The sequence below is a fragment of the Rhea pennata genome, chromosome 3 (assembly GCF_028389875.1).
Source record: "Rhea pennata isolate bPtePen1 chromosome 3, bPtePen1.pri, whole genome shotgun sequence".
Lineage (NCBI taxonomy): Eukaryota > Metazoa > Chordata > Aves > Rheiformes > Rheidae > Rhea > Rhea pennata.
Window position 1 is genome coordinate 5,824,276 of NC_084665.1, and position 21,097 is coordinate 5,845,372.

General features: G+C 41.3%; 1 protein-coding gene across 5 annotated transcripts in view; it reads right to left on the reverse strand.

Moving 5' to 3' along the window:
• EHBP1 (EH domain binding protein 1) overlaps positions 1 to 21,097 on the reverse strand; it is a 210,753-nt gene that overhangs the window by 93,885 nt on the left and 95,771 nt on the right. For all 5 annotated transcript variants that reach the window (XM_062571439.1, XM_062571442.1, XM_062571441.1 and 2 more), the window contains exons 9-10: positions 18,188 to 18,440; positions 12,216 to 12,402 (exon numbers count right to left, since the gene is read on the reverse strand). In XM_062571439.1, the coding sequence (XP_062427423.1) occupies positions 12,216 to 12,402; positions 18,188 to 18,440 (440 nt within the window). The remainder of the gene's footprint in view (positions 1 to 12,215; positions 12,403 to 18,187; positions 18,441 to 21,097) is intronic.

The window sequence follows — 21,097 nt, forward strand, 5'->3', positions numbered from 1 at the left end:
CGGGATCGCTCAATGCCTTTGGGTCGTTTTCTATTTATTTTCTTTTACAGAGTTAATTTTTTAGGAGATTGTTGGTTTCCCCCCCCTTTTTTTTTGTCACCGCAGACACTCCCTTTAGGCGACCGTGCATCAACAATCCTTCCACGTTCAAAGTCGGCTACATCTGTTGCTCTTTCCCATTGTTGAAAATTCCTGCCTTAATCCTATTTGACTTTATTCATGCAAAGGTCATCCTGAATTCAACAAATGGAGGCGCGATAGCAAGCGCACTGTTGAACATGGCTCGAAAATGCTGTTGTAGAACATGCAGCTAGTGTGCCGGCACTATCTCAGAAGTACTTGGTTTATTATGCAGGCTCCTAGTCCTCAGGGCTGTGTTGCAAAATGAATTGGTAACATATTTCTCCTAGCATCTCAGGAATACTGCAATTTCCCTCTAACTGGCTTGATTCTTTCTACTCGCAGACATTTGCACTTAACTCAAATTTGCCAGCAAGGATGCACACAAGATACACAAACATGTAATATTTGACCGCTCTGCAGCCCCCAGGGCTTAGCTTCTGGCATACATGGCTACCTCGTTTCTCCTGCTTTTTACCTCTTGGTTTATCTGGCTTCCCAAATTGACTCTATTTAACTAGCCCATCTAAAACTAACGAGGGTCACTATCTTAAATAAATGAGGCAAAATTCTGCCTTAAAAATCTTTTCCAAAGCAGGGTAGCATGGATAACAGACACCTCATTTCAGGGCCGTCCCTGTACTGTAGCTTTGCTCATAGAAGCTGTCTATAACAGACATCTAAGACTCATTTTTCTTCCCAAGCAACAAAAGAAAATACAAGCATTTTGGCTCATAACTGTGATTTATTCTTATGCATAAGTATCTGACCAAACCAAAGACAGATTAGCAGGAACACTGAATTAGTAACTAAACCAAAGTTAACTATCAGGCTGATTTATGAAGTGAAGATAATTATTTTTGTAATATAGCCATAACTCATCATGACAGAAGCGAAGGAATATTTATTCACACATGCTTATTTCCAGGCGGAGCTGCCTGCCAGCCAAGAGGAACCAAGCCCAGCCTTCGGGCGCCCGGAGCAAACGCGCTGCTGTCGGCCGCCTTTCTCGGCCGAACGCTTTGCTGCGGGCCTAAGCCGGCTCCCAGCGGGCCGCAGCCTCCAGCGGGCCGCAGCCAGACCTGCCGTAACAGCGAGAGGGCAGGCGCTGCAGGAACGCCAGCTCGCTCACAGCGCACCGAGCTCCCCGGCAATCGCTAACGAGCGCCGGAAAGAGCAAAGTTCTCGACTTCAGAGTCGGTTGTGTCGTGTTTCTTGCTCGGGAGACTAATGAAAAGGCGCAGAAACACGAGGGGAAAAGGACAGGGCTAATTCAATTTTTGTTATAACGATGCTGAGGATTTTTGTTTTGATGAAGGTTTAGAAAAGTTCTTACCGGATGAAAAATGTTCCCCCTCTCTTTTACCTTTTGAAAAACAAAGCTTGAACTAAACAAGCGTAATAGGCTTTGGCCCCACGCACGCGACTCAGAGCCTTCTGCGTCCTTCGGGAAGGCTGAAACGCTCGGCCGGGACCTGCGTACGGAAGGAGCCACCAACCGGCCCGTCACGTCCCGTCCGCCGCGGCGGCGAAGGCCGACGAAGTCAAGGAAACCAAACCAAACCAAGGGGCCTCCTCGGGGATGAGGCTTTGCAGAGCGCGCGCCCCAGAAGCCGGCCCGGGCTCCGCTCTCACGCGCTGCGTCCCGCCACGGCTGCCCCGCTCGTGGCGCTGCCCCCGAGCCCGGCGTTAGCCTCGTTTTGGGGGCAATAAAATACGAAATAATTACTTCCAGTTTCGGCGGCGCTCAGCAGCGACGCTGCCCCTTGCTTTGGCGCCCAGTAAGCTCGGGGCGGGGAGGGGGGTTGGCTCTGCCAGGTGCCACCAGCAGGGGCCAGAGGTAGTTTTCCTTTCCACAAAATGGCATGCAGTTTCCGAAAACTTCCAAGATGAAATGAAACATATAAAAAATACAGCCACCACCTACCTAGAAAGCACGTTTTCCCACAAGAAGCGAAGTAATGCTTTACAGACAGGACACATGCAAGTACAGTGATTTGTAAATACAAGCTAAATACAAAAATCTGAAAAGCAGGTCTTTGAATGTCATAACGCCAGCTAAATTACCAAACATTACTTGCACATGCATTCTGCAGTGGTGCTAGCTGGTCCAGTCTAGAATTGCTGCAGGCACTAGCAAAGTTTCCATCCCTTTCAATAGCAGCTAGATTGCACCAATAATGCAGAAATATCTTAAAGAACAATTACGAAAATGACAGAAGGATCCAAGCATTTATTATCGTGCAAATTACATGCATTAATTTACAATTAAAAAGATTTTTTTAGGACAACCCTGGAGACTTGGTACCTGCATCCCCACCACAAATGAGGATCCAAAGAAGAAACACTGAAATACTCCAGCAGCAGCATTTAAAGATGCCAAATGAAGTGTTCAGAAGTTGAGGAATTACAAAATTAGGGTTCTGAATTACAAAATTCAACATTAGTATCAGCAAGCCTTTACATTTGCATTATGATACAATCTTTACGTGCACCTCTCTAGACTTGTACCTCACTCAGAGCACACAGCGACCAATCTCACTGAACGGGAATACCCAATATCCCTGCGTGTCCTTATTACCGGTTGTTTGTCCTCATGCTTCACCTGCTGCACAGTCTCTGGGCCTTGAACTGGACAAGGTATCATTAATCTCATCAAAGGGCTTTTCTGTAGGGTTCATCTTCGTGGTATTTTAATCTAGAAGATTAAACATTTAATCTGCTGGACATCCTTATGAGGTAGCAGTCCATTTAACAGAAGAAAAAGCAAGATCCAAAGAAAAGACAACTCCAAATTATTGCTATTGCTTTTGTGTACTCAGTTTGAGGCACCTAATGCCGGCCTTTATAGAGAACCGCTTGTTTTATGATACCTCGTACGCTACAAAACAACTCTAAGCTGCACTGCACTTGAGTTTAGCTAGTAGCTTTGCAAATTTATCGTAATTGTATCAAGCTGAGAACTTAAAAAAAACCCACCGCTGTCTAAAATCTGGTTCAACAGATCAGCTTAGCACCACACAAGGAGTCCATGACAGAGGAACGGATAATATCCGTTGCTCCCGGACGGCGTTCAGTCGCCTTAACTGTCGAAGAAGGCCGTGCTGTTCAGCTTGCCCTCGTCTCACACAGTGCACGACCTGGACTAGTTCCCTGCCGAACAACGGACACGGTGCTGCATGAGCTGTGCGGAAAACCCTGCACGCAATGATGTGCGTCTATTCACACAATACATCGGTTTCTTGATACCTGTGCTCAGAAAAGGGACGAGGTGAGACGTGAGGGGTCGCAGTTGGAAGGAGTCTCCATGCAGGGCTCTAGCTACAGGAACATGTGTGTAGATCACCTGAACCTGAAATTCAGAAGGAAGCATCTCTCCTAAAGGTAATACCAGGTCCATGACACTACAAGATAGTATCTAAATCCTTCTGACAGTGGTACACAACCGATCTGTTACTGAAAATGGACATAAAATACTTTTTTGGGAAGGGCAGAAAGCAGCAGATGGAACAAGGAAGGGTTTCACCTATACTTCTGATATACGCAAACTGACTCCTTTTGGCTCCAATCAAGAAGAAAACAGACACCACCCACCACCAATTTATTGTAATACATTGATAAAGCCATCTAGGAGGAGAAGGGAAAAAATCAAACAAGGTTATGAAGAAACTAAATCCAATACATTATCAACACTGACAACTGCTATAGTAAAACCGAATGGGCAAAACAAGCAATGCTCAGCAGAGAAAGCATTTGGCTGCTCATCACTTTGGTAGTCTAAGGAAACAACATGCAAGTGAAAATCAATGCATGAAAGCAGTAGCCTTTCAGATAGACCCATGCAATACTTTGCATACTCTCCTGGGTCCTACGGGACAGTAAAAAGTTGCCACTTCTGCTAGCCTCTTTTGTCACTGCTCATGGTTAGGTTGCCACACGTTACTCACCACTTTTTACATCAAGTTTTACAAGATTTCTAACTAAAAAGGGAGAGTAAAACAGGGGCTCCTCATTTTCCCCAGCAATGTCTATCCATAAACGCGCTTACTCCTCTACATCCACAACTCCTTTTCGTACACAGTCATACCTGCATATTGAAGACAGAAACGGTTTTTGCAATAGTTTCTTTTTTTTTTTTTTTTCTGTCCTATCATGGTTCTGTTTTCATGTCCTATTACATGCAACAGCCTCTCTTCAACAGTTTTTTTATTTATTTCCAAATATGGACTACAGGTAAGACATTAAATAATTTTAATTAAAAAATTTACAAATATATGTGTGTGCCTGTGTGTGTAAATATATGTGGCATGTGTGTGTACACGTGTGCATTTTTTCCCCCATTTATAGAGAAATTAGTGCACACTCTGGTCAACAATGAAACAAAAACATAAGAACCAATACCCAGAAGTTGTAATATTTAGCTATCTGATGATCTGAAATGGTATACTGCATCACTGCTCACTCATTAATAAGTCATCTGACACACAAATTCCTCAAACCAGCACATCACCTAGATAGATACTAAGCATATGTTTCACTGCCAGCAAAAGCTTGTGCTGCCCTTGGAAATGATCATCCCGCTTTATTCCCGGGCTGATGCTGTGTCCTGCTCCTGGTACTTGCATAACTCGCAGTGGGTACCGGCGCTGGCACAAGGCAGGGCCGGGCAGGCGGGATGTGAGAAGCTGGGACAGGGATCGAAGACAGCACAGTAAATCCTAGTTAAGGACAACAGGAAGAGATTCCTTAGCCTGTACTGACCCTTCAGCAATATGGAAAAATATATATGGAAAATTTATATTTGGAAGAGAAGAGGACAACAGTTGCTTTCTTATTCTAGCACATATTCTGTCAAAGTTGTTACAAGTCCAGACATTAGTTAATGGTGAAGAACGCACAAAAAGCACGTAGCTAGTTAAGCTAACAAACACCATTTAAAAGTCATGCAAACTGTAATATGAGATGGTTATAAGTATTGTATAAAAAAAAGGAGCCTCTTTTATTACTTAACACTTGAAAAGCTGCAAGTTTAATGAACTGTCTATGCTTCAATATGATTATCTCACTATCTCTCTGCTCACATTACATGTGCAGCTTGTCCTTCTTCCTATTAAAAGACAAATTGTCTTAGGACTGCATGCTAAGACAGATTTTCTCGGAGTGTTTTTTTTGCACAAGTTCATAACAGTAGATATCTTAAAATTCTGTCCACTACCTCCTGAGGCTTCTTTGGGCTGGATGAGCTATCTATCTACAGAGGAACTGACAAAGATCTCATGCAAATGAGTTGCACAATTCCTTTGCAGCTAACATGAAGCTGGAAAGGAGCAAAATCATTAACGAACATGTTCCAGAGAGCCAGGAAGTTCTGACGTGAATAGATAATTGAGGTACTTTTGAGATTTGTTTGAGAGAAAAAGAGTGATCTCCTTCATCTACCATTTGCGATTGAACATAATTCCTCAGCTTGGCAGCATTACTGCATCTCGTATTGATTTGCCCACCTGTGTTTTCAAATGAGCCCTTCCTACTGTTGTATCACATAAGGTTCCTAACGCTGAAGTAACTACAAATAGTAAAAATGGAAAACCTGAGACTGAAATCTTGGAGAGTAGCACCTGGCACTGTACAGAATGTTACTTCACTCCCCTTCCACTAAACTCACCTAAGAGTGAGTTTCACATCTTTTCTTGCCTAAACATTTATTCTGCCTTGAACTTCAGGTTTCTTCTTGTTTCCTTGAAAAGCGTCCGAGAACTCCTTTTCTTTCACAAGGAAGTGATTCTTGTATGCTATCATGCCGACCAGTTTGAAGGGCAAACTGCCTATGAGACAGAAATCGCCCTCTGAAAAGCACGGCAGATACACAATGGAGACCTGATGGAGAGATGTTATTACACATGATGCAGAAAAAAAATACATTTCTCTAATTACAGCACACCACTTCTCCTACATGTTTCAGCGGAGTTTACATCAGAGAGCTTGCCTGGCATGACGGCATAGACTATCACTGGGCATTGCAAAACATTCGTATTAGTTTAAAAAAGAAAGAGAGACCTTAGATGATGACACTGACAATCACAAATGTTATTATTGGCTTTGGATTATTATGTCAATATATATTCTCCTTTCCTGCCAACATAAAAGGCCATCAGTTGTTCTTGGTTACAAGCACCAAAATATGTTTTCATGGCTATCAGTAACACCGTGACTTTCACAACAGTGACAATGGTATATACATTAATATCACAGATTTAAGCCTACTTATCACTCTGTCCTGATGCCATATACTTTCACCAATTGCTAAGTGTAACTCATAAATCAGCTAAACAGACCCGAGGTAGATTCAAAAAGTGTCCCTGTGGTCTGACAGCAGTTCTATGTCCGTTTACAAAATTGTTTACCATCCAAGATATCAGGAAGATTGGAGTGTAGACTTCTTATCTACTGTGATTTTGCAGAGAACCCAACAGAAAACTGTGAGAGTGCGCGCTCTGTGAGCCACCAGGCCCGGGCTGGCAACTAGTCTGAGGTACCTGCAGCAGCCACTCTGCAAAAACCATGTGCCTAGCACCAACAAACACAGGTTTCCAGACCCTGGAGACTGAAGAAAGGACGTATGAGAGCAAAAGCTAGATCCACCAAATGTAGCATAATTACTGACTTTTAGTAGCTTAATGACAATAATGGTATCCAGAAACCTTGAAGATTTCACATTCACGAGCCTTCAATGGGATCCAGGCCTTGGCTGCAACCAGGCAACAAGCCAACATTATCATGTAACAGGAAAAGCCTTTCTGAAGAATGGTTTCCCAAAGGGAAAGGCATATGCCAGCCTTCCAAAGAATGGATAACACCAAGCCCAGTGCAGAAGCTATTCTCACTTTAAAATATCTGTTCTAGGCATTAGGGTGATTATGTTTCCTCCTGTGGGCCTAGTAAATAATTCATCACCTCCACATAAACACAGTAGCATTCCTCCTCCCTCATTCTAACAGAGGCAGTAAAACTCATGATTTTGCAGAAACACATGGCTTTAGCTTCTGCACTACAGACACAGCTGCTGACTCCTGGAGTGATACCTGGATTTTGTTTCCAATAAACTCAACATAACCCAGGAACGATAAGAGATACTGTGACCATATTTTCAAGTTGAGTGGCATGCATATTTTTTAATCAACTGAAAAAGGGATGGATGCAGGCATGCCTGCTATGCACTGCTCTGACAAAAGGGAACCACTGACATAAGTACACATTTTGAACTCTAAAGTTGTTCAATTTTTCCCCAAAAGTCAAGCACAAGCAGAGGAAATTTAAAGTCTCCATCACCTCTGTGAAAAAGAGAGCCTTGCAATCCAACCACGTTGAGAACAGTAGGATATGCCTGATGGTAACAAGCCCAACAACACTTCAGCTTGGCAGGGCAGCACTGTAGCAGATTGATGACTGCAGGGCTTAATTACAGCTTCAGTTTGTTTTTCAGACTTGTCTAAATATAGACAGTACATCATAGTCTTCAAGGCCATTTAAGATAATTAACTGTGTGATAATTCTAGGCCTTCAAAAATCTGAATTTTTAGGCTTTCTTTGATGACTCAGATTGGTTTACAGAAAACAGGGAGGAAAGACAGGAAAAATTAAGGTATTCTTCTAGGAAATACATGTATGTAATAGTATTTGGAAGCCAAACTTCCTCCCAAACCAGATACAGCAAATGCTGAGCTAATACGATTGGCCAAGAGCTGGCTAAACCTTTATGGAGAGCTTGATACTGCATCATGTGTGACAGATAACTGCTCCTTTCTCATCAAGAAGGATTATATGGGGATCACTGGGCCATCAGAAAGGCCTCTTCAATGGGAAGTCATTAAGGAGGCCTAGAAAATGTTTACTACTCCAGTTAACTGATCAAGGAAGCAGTGCAAGGTAGACACTTCAAACAGGTAAGGTAGGCAGTGCACAGAGAGGGTACGGTGGAAACGGCCAAGAGAAGCCAGCCAGCGGGATGATCTCACAGCAGCTGGAGAACCAGAGGTGTCCCCTGCGCAGAATTAATACGAAAGGGGCAAGACCCTAAGCTTATGCTAGTCCTCGTGACCTCAGCCAACCTAAAGTAGGCTAAACCCCTCATGTTTGTGGCAGGCAGAAACAGCGTCATTGGTACTCTTTTCTCAGAGGATCAGTAAGGTTGGAAGTGACCTCTGGAGATCATCTAGTCCAACCCCCAACATCTGAATTTTGTTATGGAACAGTAAGGAGGCACTGAGCAGGGCAACGTGTTTGGAGAGGAAAGAGGCTAACGGCAAGCCCCAGAGGAACGGAAGATCCGGTGACGGCTATCACTGTCGCCCGTATCATTACTCTAGACCCGTATCTCGGAGCGAATGGAATGCCGGTCAGCCTTGGCTGCTCACGGGGATTGTCAGCCCCCTGCAACCTCAGGCACATGTACTCTACATGCCTGAGAACAAGCATTTCAAGGAAAAAACCAAAGGTTAAATACTGTCTGTATTTCACATCACTACGCATCTTTCTGTCCAGCAGTCACCTGTAACTATTTGGACAGTAAGTTTTCATGTCAGTCTGCATAAAACATCTAGTCTTTGCTTCAACTTCTCCTTCCACCATTTTCATGGCTGCTGAAGTTAATGTCCATTTATTGGTCTCATGTTCTATCTTCACTGACTGTTGAGTTCTTGAAAGAACTCATCAACAAGTTGATGACTTGAAAGAGTCATCAGCTGCTGACTGTGCCTTGGAGTACCCTCTTTATCCTGGAGATACCAGGCACGATGCTAAATACCACCAGATAAAAACATGTTTTCTGGAATGTTCTGCCTACTTTTATAAGAAATTTTTATGCAGAATTATACTGCACCTCTGAACAACAGATCGAGGGGGAGCCTGATTTGCAGTGGCAACTATAGGGGTAATTAAATGCGGGTATGATTCCAGGGAAATCTAGCACGCATATTTAGTTTTTGATCATAAAATTCCCTTAGAAAAACGGTTCTTACAATCCATGTAGATGAATTAGCTTAAGCCTTTTCTCAAACGAGACACGTTCAAGACTGCTGACTGCTAAAAATTGTTTAATTCTTCTTTTTTATTACCACAAACATTGCTGTTATATATTAAGAAAACATACCCTCCCCCCCCAAAAAAAAAATGTGTGGGAAGTCAGACATTCCTCAGGCTAGAAACATTTTCTACCACTGCTTGGGTAATGGTAAAGTGCTGGATTCAGGCTACAATGTTTCAACAGCAAACATAACTGGATTTCTGTGACAGTGTTCCTTATCCTGGGTGCCAATGCTAGAAGGCTCATCATAGCTGAATACTGAATGAAGTAGCTTCGGTGTCCAGCCACACCTGCTGGATTTGTTTCTTGGGTGTATGCTTAAAGAAGTATCATCCTTCTTTGCCCTACTTTTAAATCGGTATTTATGTTGCTAAGAACGACACTATTATTTTCAAAATCTAACTATTATTTTGTAGAGTAACACAATTTCGAGTATTTGAAACCTGCATCTTGAGCAGTAACCTGTCATGTATCAAATAATCTTTTCAAGAATAATTTACACCTTATAATCTTTGAGATCTACAAATATTAATAAATGGCATTGACAGCATTTTTATTTTCTGTGTAAAGGAATATGATAAACAACATTAGCACAGAAAGGAAAAACGATCTCCAAATATCTCAAAAATTTGCAGCAGCCTTTTTGGAGCCTTTTTTCCTGCAGCTCAGGAAGCTCTGAAGTTCCAATAATAATGCTCTGTTCACGTAGTCCGAGGACTAGCATTTCTGTCCTGCAACTAGCTGCTATGAAGATAACCAAGACAGGGTCCAGAACGTGTCAGGACACTTGAGTTCTGCCCGTAGTTCTCTCAAAGGCTTTCTGTGCCTGGCAAACCTGGACAAATCACTTAGTAAGTTTAGTTACTTAACCTCCATTTACCTAAGTTTACCCTTATGGGACTATTGCCCCCACACAAGGGCGTGTGCTAAGTTAATGTTTGCATAGCACCCATACCCTTTGATGGGAGGTGTTTCACAGTTGCTAAACATTGTCACTCTTCTTGAGTAATACACAAACAAGATGTGCCAACAGCCCAAGCCCTGTCTCAGCACTATTTTGTATTAAGGTGTGAGCAAATAGTTTAATTTTCCTTTCTATTAAAAGGTAGTAGTTTTCTGAACTTCAGGAATCATTCCAAGTAAAGTGCTTTTGAACTAAAGTTATTAGAATTTTATCAGCTTAGAACAAAATAATTCAAACACAGGAGCGACTGTGCTTTCAGAATGGTAAGCGATCGTACAATATTTTAATACATCCCGTCAGCAAAACCTTCCACTCTAGCTGTAATATAATAAACCAGGATGTAGTAGCTGCTTTGGAACCTTCCCTAATGGTCCTTCAAAAGCCTGTAAAAGATTGGGATTCTGGGGCAGCAAGGTGGGCTGCAAACCAGCATGCACCGAAGGATTAGGAGATAGATTACCACCCTGCGTAATAGTAGGACCTACTGGCCCATGTTCCCAACTGCACACTCTTCTCAGCAAGCTGAATCTTGCACCTTTTCTTATTCAATTAAAGCTCCAGACAACCTAGAACTTAGTCTGTGGTAGACCAAACCAGCAGTAACCTAACCAGCAGTAGTAACTTATTTCAGCATCACAAAGGCATGAAATAAAGCAGTGAGATGTACTTCCAAGGATGCAGACCTGTAAAATAAACTCCCAAACAACAAGCAAAGAGGGCACGACCTTCATCAAATGAGCAGATAACATCTCTTCCAAACCTCTTACACAGATGTCTTTTCTCTGCCTGGTAATACCACTTTATTATTATCATTATTAATAACTTTGACCACTTTGACTAAAAATCAAATAATAGGCGAAATTCTTCAAACAGAAACACTGGTAAATGGGATCTAATTCCATCACAGTGCATTATAAAACTTCTATACTTTGATTTAATATTTCTCTAGTTGTGGTTTTGCATATTAAGAATAACCTGTGAATTGTGCTTGTGGACTTCTCAGTTGTTTTATTTCGCTATGAAAAGACATAGATTAGATTTCTGGTCTCAGGCTCTTCACCCTGAGTGCTAGGATGTCAGTAAGGTCAGAGCCGGGAGCGACAAGGACATGTCAGCAATCTATCTCACTAATTAAGCAACAAAATGATAAGAACGACAAGTAGTTTCATTCAACTCTTAAATGAATGTATGTCAACACCAATTCAAGGGAAAACAGATGATAATACATATAAGTTGGGAGAGCTGTGCTGGAAAGGAAGCTTTCTGTCCTCAGCTTCCTATCCTTAAAAACAAGCAGTAAGCAAATTCCAGATTTGTTTTGAAAAGATCTCATCAATACACACTACGAAATGCTTGATTTGTGTAAAGATGCACAAGGGGTGCTAACTGCTGAAACGCTGGCGCTGCAATTCAGCTATTGCGTCCTGAAATATCTGCTCTGCTCATTGCCCTCTTCAACAAAAGTTAATCCCTATTTTCAGCTTGAGAAACAGATGTATGTACATATACATCTATGCTTGGTCCGGACATTCCCCAAAAAAACCTGTTAATCTGATTTAAAGCAGGCTGTGACTTTTAAAAAGTACTTCCACATAACGATGGCACTGGACAAATATAAACCCTAATACAAATAAACAGTATCAAGTACTAAGCTCTTAAAACCCAGATTTATGACAGAAATGTGGAGACAGGCTCTTCAGCAGGGGCAAGGCTTAGTGACATTACAATAGATCAAGACAAAGTATTGTTCATCATGATTTTCTTCCTTCTCAATAGTATATCCAGCTGGCCTGTAACATTTGTTACTAGAAGACTCTTTTCTTTGAAACTGCAGTTGCTGACACTGTTGTCATTAAATCCTTAAAGAAAAAATACAAGCTCCTACCGCTGCTCTCTCCCTATGAACCAGTAAGTGAATAGAGATGAGCCGACACCTTATTAAGTATAAGCAAAGCTCTTAAGAAGGCCTGCAGAAATAAATAGGATGTCTACAATACACATAATGGTAGCTTTAATAATAAAGACAAAATTTTAGTATGAAAAGCCTACCTTAGGAGAAGAAGAAAGCTCCTTCGATGCTGGAATAGCTGACATGTTCTCACTCATTCCTGTCTCTGTCTTTGGCAAGAGGTTTGGTGGTTCAGGAGCCTTTCTTTTCATCTTCTTCTCTGGTTCTTGCAGTGGAGCAGCTTTAATTAAAGCAGGGCTTGATTTTGGTTCATAAAATGGATTTGATCTAATTAAAAGAAGGGAAATATATTTCTTTGCTATCAAAGAACTCAAACTTGAAACTCGCAATGAAAATAGCATTGTTTAGAGGACTGGATGACAAAAATGTATTTATTAACCCATATAAGAAAATGTTTTGTTTTTACATGCTTTGAAATGCTACTTTTTCATATGTTTAAGTGAGCTACCATAGTTAAAACCACGTTAGAGCAGAATTTTTATAAATTTTATTTTAAAAAATATAAAATAAATTTTATTTTGACGTCAAATATATTTTGACGAGCCAGCTCGTCAAATATACCAGGTTACATAAGTAAGAGTGATCTGATTTACAGATGTGCTCAAGACCAATAGCTTTGAATGAAGTTGCTGGTGGTGGCATAAACGAGCGCTGAGAATCAGGCCACTTTTACTTGCATATTTAAACGCAGCTTTAGAAGCCTCCCTCCAGGTCATCCGAGTCTGAAAATGTTGGCCTCAGTAGGTCTGCAATTCATGTCAAGTATATTTTAATCTCCGTAGCAAATAATCATTTCAAAACACCCTTTGGATAAGGGAATAGCGTTAAGAAAACAACAATCTCTCTACAGGTATCAGTAGCTGTAATCTGTCTTATTTGAAAGTGCTTTTATTACTTCACAGATTTACAAAACACAGTAAACATCTTCTAGGATGGATGCACTCCAAAGGCCTGTCGTTCTAAACTTTGGCATTCACATTCCAGCTCTACATTTGCACCACCCTAAATGAATATTTTCTTGGCTTTTCAAAATTTCATCTATTAGGTTGATGCCACCAGTTGATACTTGTTGCATGCAGCATAACGGCTTCTCCTATGCACCTAAAATAGACAGGAATGGTATATTCTGCTAAGGATATTTAATGGGAACCTTCTTCACGCCAAAATGATTTACTCATGAACTTCATTTTTCATGTTTTCCAGTCTGTCCTGAAAAATGGACCTTTACTTACAAAACTATCTGATAGGTTAATTCATCCCCCTCTGTTCCATGCTTTCCTGCAAGACGTATTTACTGTGTCTCCGTTGACCTGTGTTTACGCAATGAAGTCACTGCAAGCCCCAAAGACCGGTCTGCATGCAACTGTAGGAAGTGCAACTCGTCAGGACACACACGCTCGGCCCCTTGAGTTCAGGGCCGGACGGAAACAGCGGCGCGTACAACGCGGGCCGTGAGCCTGCGCGGCTCCAGCCATCCGCACGCTTCCTCTCGGGAGCACAGAGGCAACCGAGCACACCCCGTTTTTAAATGACTAAGATGCTGAAGTTTGGGCCAAATGAAAAGATCAGATATCCCTCCAGTTCCCTCGCACACAACACCAACAATTTTTCTCAGATTCGTACACTTTAATATTTCTTTCAGCCTCATAGACCGCTTTTAGAATTTGTTTCATATGCGGTTTGCCCCGGCCTCTATTCCGCGACTAGGAGCACGCAGTTACTAAGTGATGCTGCAGAAAACAAGCCCGGTGCTGAAAGGCAAAGCCTCCCGAACCGCCTGAGAGAAGGCCTGGCAGAAAACCTCCAGCCCTTCCCGGGAACCTGCTGCTGCTCACTACAGAGAAACCCCAGACGGGGAAGAGAAAGGAATGACCAACGCTAAAATCACCCGCCTGCTGACTGAGGGCAGCTTCCAGGTGCTCCCACCTTGCTGCCCGGCAAACGCCAGGCGCCCGGGGCGCTGCGAGCTCGGGGCGGTCTCACCCAAGGAGGTCGGTGGCCACGGCTGGGTGCTCCCCTGCACGCGGGGCGGCAGCGAAAGGAGGATAAGAAATTCAGTTTGACACAGACAACAGCCCCCCCCTGCCCCGGTTCTCAGACTATAAACCTGGTTTTGAAGTCAGTGGCATCAGGTAATGTATCAAAATTTGGTCCAAGGACTTCCACACAGCTACGTGTGGAAGAAAACACAGGAAAAGTATAGTGGAAAAAAACGTCTTAGCTGAAAACTATCAATGCACTCTTCTCTGAGCTTAGCTCGCTCGCTTTTTGCTTCAGTTACGGTATTCAGTTGGATTCACCTAAAGAGATACCAGACTGTCCACTGCAAAATTTTAAAAAACCTCCCCTCACACACCCAAGAGCCTGACCGACTTCGCAGCACTGAGCAGTCCCTGGCAGCGCGGCAGCTTGCGGCTTCCGTCGTAACGGCCAGCTTCAACCAGCGGCAGCTAGTAGTCTTTCCAACTGGAAAACATTATTCTAAGCCATGCAATGATTAATGAGATAAGACGCTGCAGAGCCAAGTAATATCTGAAAGCAAGTTTTATTCTGACCAATTTAAAAATGCTTTGGATCTGCATTTCTGGTTAACTGTATAAAAAAAAAATCATCATTTTACTGAGGAGGAAAAACACAGTTGTTAGTGTGCCAGAGTTAAAAGAACAGGTTATTACCAAACAGAAATACTAAGGTTGAAAGCATTATACTTAAAATAGCTGTGAACTGTGCTACTTGCAAGGTATTAAACTCAAATTAGCACAGCAACCTGTTCTTTATTGATTGTTACCTAACATTTTGATGTAACGTTAATAGTTACCCAACATTTTAATGTATAAATTTAAAAAAAAGGCACAAGCAGAATTTTACTCTAACATTTCAATACCCAAACTAATAAAAGGAAAATGTGTTCCTTATCTCTCACCAGATATGAAAATTTAGCCAGAGGAAATATGTTCTGAGACGGTAGTTTTACAGCAGAATATATCTAATGGAACATCTGGGTCCATCTCCACCATGCAATGCCTTATTACACCTATGCTTGTGATTACGCTTCGCTTATGCATGTTCTGAAATCTTACGTTATCTGCACAACCACTACTGAAACAGGTTTCAATTAAGCCAATTACCTAAGGTAAACCCTGCACAGAGGACAAGTATCTTTTCCAAGATTACTAAGAGTTTGTTACAAAACTGGAACCAGAGTTCAGATCTCGGGGCACTTTGCGCAAGTTTGGAGGGCAGAATGAGAACTAGCTCCTCGCCAAAGTGCAACAAGCAGAGTCCCGGCTTTAAGTGAGGTGTCCACGCTCCCAGGACAAGCCTCACGTTCCACCCAAAGTAGAAGAGGAGAATGCCAAGCAGTGCGTTAAGCAAACTCCAACAAAACCTTTACGTCGCAGGGATAAAATGCATTGTATTTCCTGAGAGATGGTACATGTCCTTCAGGAGCCTTCTACTCCTCAGGCCTCCCATTTATCAGGTTCCAACCACTCCGTGGGAAAGCCCTGGCCCAATGGTAGTCAAAAGTGATGAAAAACCCAAACCAAACCACAAGAACAAAAATCAAAAGAGAAGATGTTAGGAGAGAGGTTGAAAAGAATATGGAAGTTTTTTAGTGCCGTGAGATGACTCAGTTGTTCAACTTTGTCTTGAGTGCACTGCTCAGGCCAAGTCAACACATCTTAAAATAGATATACAGTAGAAGAAATAAGAGGGTCCAGAGACGTGCGATGAAAATGATTACAGACATGAAGAGGCTGCTGTACGAAGAGAGATTGAAAAAGTTAGCGCCAATTAACTGAGACAAGCAACAGGTAATGGTGAATATGCTAGAGATGCATAAAACGACAAATGGTTTATGGTGGCTAAATCAGAATTGTTGCTCTCATATGCCAACAGAAGGGACTGTGTAACAAATCTGAAAGGTAACTAACTTACAATCAATAAAAAGAAATACATTTCATATAATACCTTGTTTGCTTGTGGAACTCTGCCACAAATTGACAGTAAAGTCTAGGCTTTAATAGGATTTGGAAAAAGATTAGCCACTTATGCAGCTAATAAAAGCATCAATATTCACATAAGCTAAGAAACAAAATGCGTCTGGACATAAAGCCTCATGATTCACAGCACACGCATACTGGCACTGCCACTGAAAATCCTCCCTTTTGTGCTCATCATACCATACATACCCTTAGCAGAAACTTCCTACCGAAGAGTTTGAAATTACTGCCGTGAGGCCAGAAGTAATAGCGCTTGGAGGTCTGATTCAGTCCAGTATTCCTAAACTGGAGCTGTATTATTACATTTTTCCTTCCAGGATAGAATAGAGATTCAAAAGTTATCCTTGTCTCACTTCTACTCAATATATTTAACAAATTGTCTTCACGTCTTTTCCAATGACATGACATGCCAGTAAGGTGTGAGGACATTGGGGAGGGGTATCTATATAGGGGTCAGAGTGTAAAAACATGGACGCAGAAAACTTTTACAGTGCTGTTTGATGCCTTATCCTTCCATCTTTCCATGGGACGATGCCATCAAAAATGAAATCATAGACCAGCTTTGTTTAAGTAGAATCCATCTACAGGGAGTTTAATCTTTACTCTTGTAAAAAGAATTAAACAAGTAGGATCATGAAAATCAAAAGGCGGCTGCTGTAACAAAGCGCTAGTGAAATCTACAGTCCCATGCACAGGAAAAAACAGGCTGCCCTTTAGGACACTGCTGCAAGATCTTTTGGCACAGATTTGTTTGTGTGGAAATGAGAATATAAATATAAAATAGACAATTCTTCACTTGCCCATCCATGTAGCTTTTGCTCCTTCCACACTTCACCTCAGGCTGTGCTGTTCTCTATACCCGCATTTGGAGGTGTAAAGTAGACATATAATCTCTCTCTGCAGACTGCGCTGATCAGCGCGCGACCCGGGATGCCTGTTGCGACCATCCACGGTGCAAGCGCACTGTGGTCTGAAGAAACAGCAGCCAGTGCTGTTTGTTCACAGAGTCCCTGGATGAATGGAGCTGGCATAGAAATCATTCCCTAATGCCCATTTTTTCACAGAACAAACAACATCATCAACAAATCTATAGCCACAGAACTTGAAAAGGAAAAAGCCCTGCAGGGTCCTTTATACATTTCTATTAGAGTGCATGGGAATTCTTCAATTTCCTAGAGCACAGCTATAAACAGAGCAAACATGAAGTTGATGATATGACACCTGTATTAATATTAAATATTAAAATAATGTAAATGTCACGCCATGATAAATCTCATTAAGTACTTTTAAAACTAAAAGTTAATTACAGTTGTTGTCTGTAAAATTGCTCATGTGTAATAACCATAAACTGTTTCAGGAGTGGTGTGGCTGCTGACTAATAACCACAAACAAGCAGTAAATAAATACCTTCAAACCTCCCAAGCTGCACAGCTATTGCAAAAAGCTCTCATTTTTACTGGCCTCCTTTACTATAATACAAGGTAGCCAGTGCTGGTTTATAAAAGTTTAAACGTGTGGTTAGGATAAAAGAAACAACTTAAGAAAGTATATGTGGTGTTATCTTTCCCACATGGAGATGCAGTTTTATGAGACACCCAAAAATGTGCTAAGCAGATTGCACAAAGCTCTGCCTTTAAACATATTGCACCCATCTAAAAAGACCTTCCATTCTCATTAACAGAATTCATTATTTTACGTGGCAAGAAATGATGACAAAAAGACAGGAAGGACCAAGCTCTGCTGCACCTTCCTTTTTAGCTCATTTGCAACTGTAGGGCATGAAGCGGCAAAAAGGTATACAGATTTGTTCCCTATCAAGGAATTTGCTTTCAAGGAGGCAAAGAAATGTTTCCTAACTGATCACGTTCAGCTGTACAGCTGAACAGCATGACTTGGGGGTATGGGATTTCCTGTTGCTAAGCTGAAGATCAGTCTGTCCTGAGGAGATGATTAAGGATCCCCATGACTGAACCCAATACACCTCAAGATTAAGCCAGAGATTCCACTAATGCTTCCAAGATTGCTGAAAGATCAAGAATTGTACTTACTCATCTAGCTCTTCCTCTTCAGCTTTGGAGGTATCTGCATAGAGGTATTTGCTCATATCCACTGGTCTGACATTTTTCCTTTTTGCAGGCTGTGGAGGAGAATCTCTTATGGTTACAAATGTTTCAGGCTCAGGATCTGGCTCATCAAATGGGTTCAAATACTCTGGGGCATCATCATCTTTAAAGGGATTGTAATTGTCAGCATAGAAACTTTCTTCTGGCTTTGAAGATGAAGCTATTTCAGCATCTGGTTCTACCAAATCACAAAAACAAACAAAAACAAACAGTAAACAGATTTAACAAAAAAGTTTGAAACCATTTTTTCAGATCTTTATGTTTTAAGGGCTTATTTGAAAAGGTTTCCTTCATATTTCTCAATACATAAAGTTCTGGCCTCAAATGAAAGTTTATGCTTTTATTTATTTACAGCACTACCTTGTTTATTCAAAAATAGGCCTTTCAGAAGGAAGCCATTTCATCTAGGGTATATTGAAGAGGTTTAATTTTCTCACTTACCAAAGCTCTTCCAACCACATTAGTTATCAGTTCTCTTATTTGTCATATCTATGTATCACAACAGATTTTAAAACATTTTTCCAACCTACTGGCTAATTTGTATCCTAACAAAATGTCCTTAATTATTTATTTGAGCTTTTAATACAGAAAAAAGATATCCTAAATTTTATAATAAAATGACTTTTACTGGATATCAAAATATGGTGATAGCAAGTAGGTGCTCTTTTCATTTCTTAAAAGAACTGAACTAAAATCAGTTATCAGTAAATTATATTTCAAAATACATATTTTCACTGTTAACTGCTCCTGGTAAAAACACACAGTTTCCTAGTAAAAATGAATTTAAATTAACCCTAAAGAGACAGATAATCAAACTAATCATCTATTATTTGAGCTACATGACAAAAGGTTATTAGTAACCCGTAGCTCCATGCAGTTTGGTAGAGTAACAGACACTATAGAAAGAACATTATATAAAAGCAAATGGTTACTGGATAGCAAATGATACAAATCCCCGTGCCACAATATAACATTTTTCACAATGACCTCAGGAAGACTAGTCTTGTACTTCCTACAGCAGCAAATGACCAGAAACACTGTTTAATATTTGATCTGATGTGCTTTCAAAATCTATGCAAATAACAATTTTAATTAGTGCTATTAAAAGCTAGTTTTCAATAACCATTCCCAGATTCTTTTTAAGGAAAAGTGATTTTTTCCAGATTTATGGTCACTAGGTTGAACAAAACATACCTTCCAGCTCTAAAGCAAAAAACATTACATGTTATTTATAGCATGGCACTATAAAAAGGCAAAGATGGAGTTCCAAGTGTGCTTGTCACTAAGCAAGTATTTGGAATGACAAAATGTCTAGTCAAACAATCCAGAAATGGAAGGAGCAGTGAAAGAAACTTTCAAAGTACCACCATCGCTTGATCGGAGATGGATGGGGCACTTAGTTGCTAACCCTGGCGAACCTAGTGAACCTGCAAAAAATGTAGATACTCTCTACAAGTACACTTCCAGTTTACCCTGTCTCCAGAGCATCAGCATAGCCAAGGTGATGGAAAACCCAACCACAGGTAGCATGAGCCACTATAATCTATAATTTGCACAGGAGCCCCTCGGGGCTGAGCAGGAAGGTGGAGCACAGCCGCAAGGAGTAGCTCTCCCCTGCTGTACCGCGGACTAGTGCTCAGTCCCTGAGCCAGGGCAAGTTCTCAGAGCAGGGATGACCTTCATCCTTGGGCAAGCAACCGAGAGCTACCAGGGACCAGGAAGTTTTCACTTGAGGCAGGACTGCGGAGTTCTAGTTCGTTGCTTCTGATTTTTTCTTCAGGTTTGAACTGCAAAGACTCTGTGAACATATTCTCTTTTGTACTATTTCTAAGGGTCTACTTCTGAACTGATGGCTCATTTCTCTGCAGTAAGAAAGAAACAAAAAGGGATCAACTGGAATAACAGCATAAAATAATCGAAATCGTCCTTAAACACAATGTGGACGCTTGGGAGGTAAATCTCTCCTCTGGGACTGAGGGTGAGCTCAATAGGGTGAAACAAAATAAAATTGTTCTTTGCCAAAGAAAACTACCAGTCCTAACTGGCAGACACAGTTATGACTACGCACAGTGCTTGCGTCTGCAGGATTTCCCTGCAGTGATTATTCAGAAAATTATATTAAAAGTTTCTTTAATTCTAGGTTAGGTTTGCACTTTCTTATTCCTTCAGCAACCTGATGCAACTTAGTATTAAAGCAGCAGCACATACAGTACTTAAACCTCTCACATACACTGCAAGTTGTTACACTAAATTTCAGTTTCAGAATGCAGTTAACACTGAAGTAAAAAACTGCAGTCAAAAATGAGCATGAAATAAGTGTAAATGAGGCACTGCACTGAAACAGGATGAAAGGAAGGTAAAGAGATCACCAAAAAAGCTATTACTGTGCTTAATATTCAGTCTTTATATTGTCAAAACTATAAAAAGAAACAACTAATGTAAATTCTTGCGATTAACATAGTAAAAACCTAATAATCAGGTTTGTTGTAATAGTCTAAACCTAAAAAAGAAGTTCCATGTAAACTGATTAAGCCTTGCCTCAACACCATAATGAAACGCTTCGGCTGTGTCTTAGCAGATGGGCACATAAACAAACTACCGCGGGATAAATCAGGGTGTGTATTTACAGCACGTCAGCTACAGCACGTGTACTTGCTCCTACCCAGTAGTAAATACAATGTGCTTATCCCTTAATAAAAGAGGAATACGCTACCGGGCATTTACCCTGGCAGCAAGGGTATGCACGCAGGTGGTTACTGCACAGTAGGCGACGCACACGTAGCTCACACCCTCATTTATACTGCGGTGGTGTGTTCATATGCCTGCACCCTGATA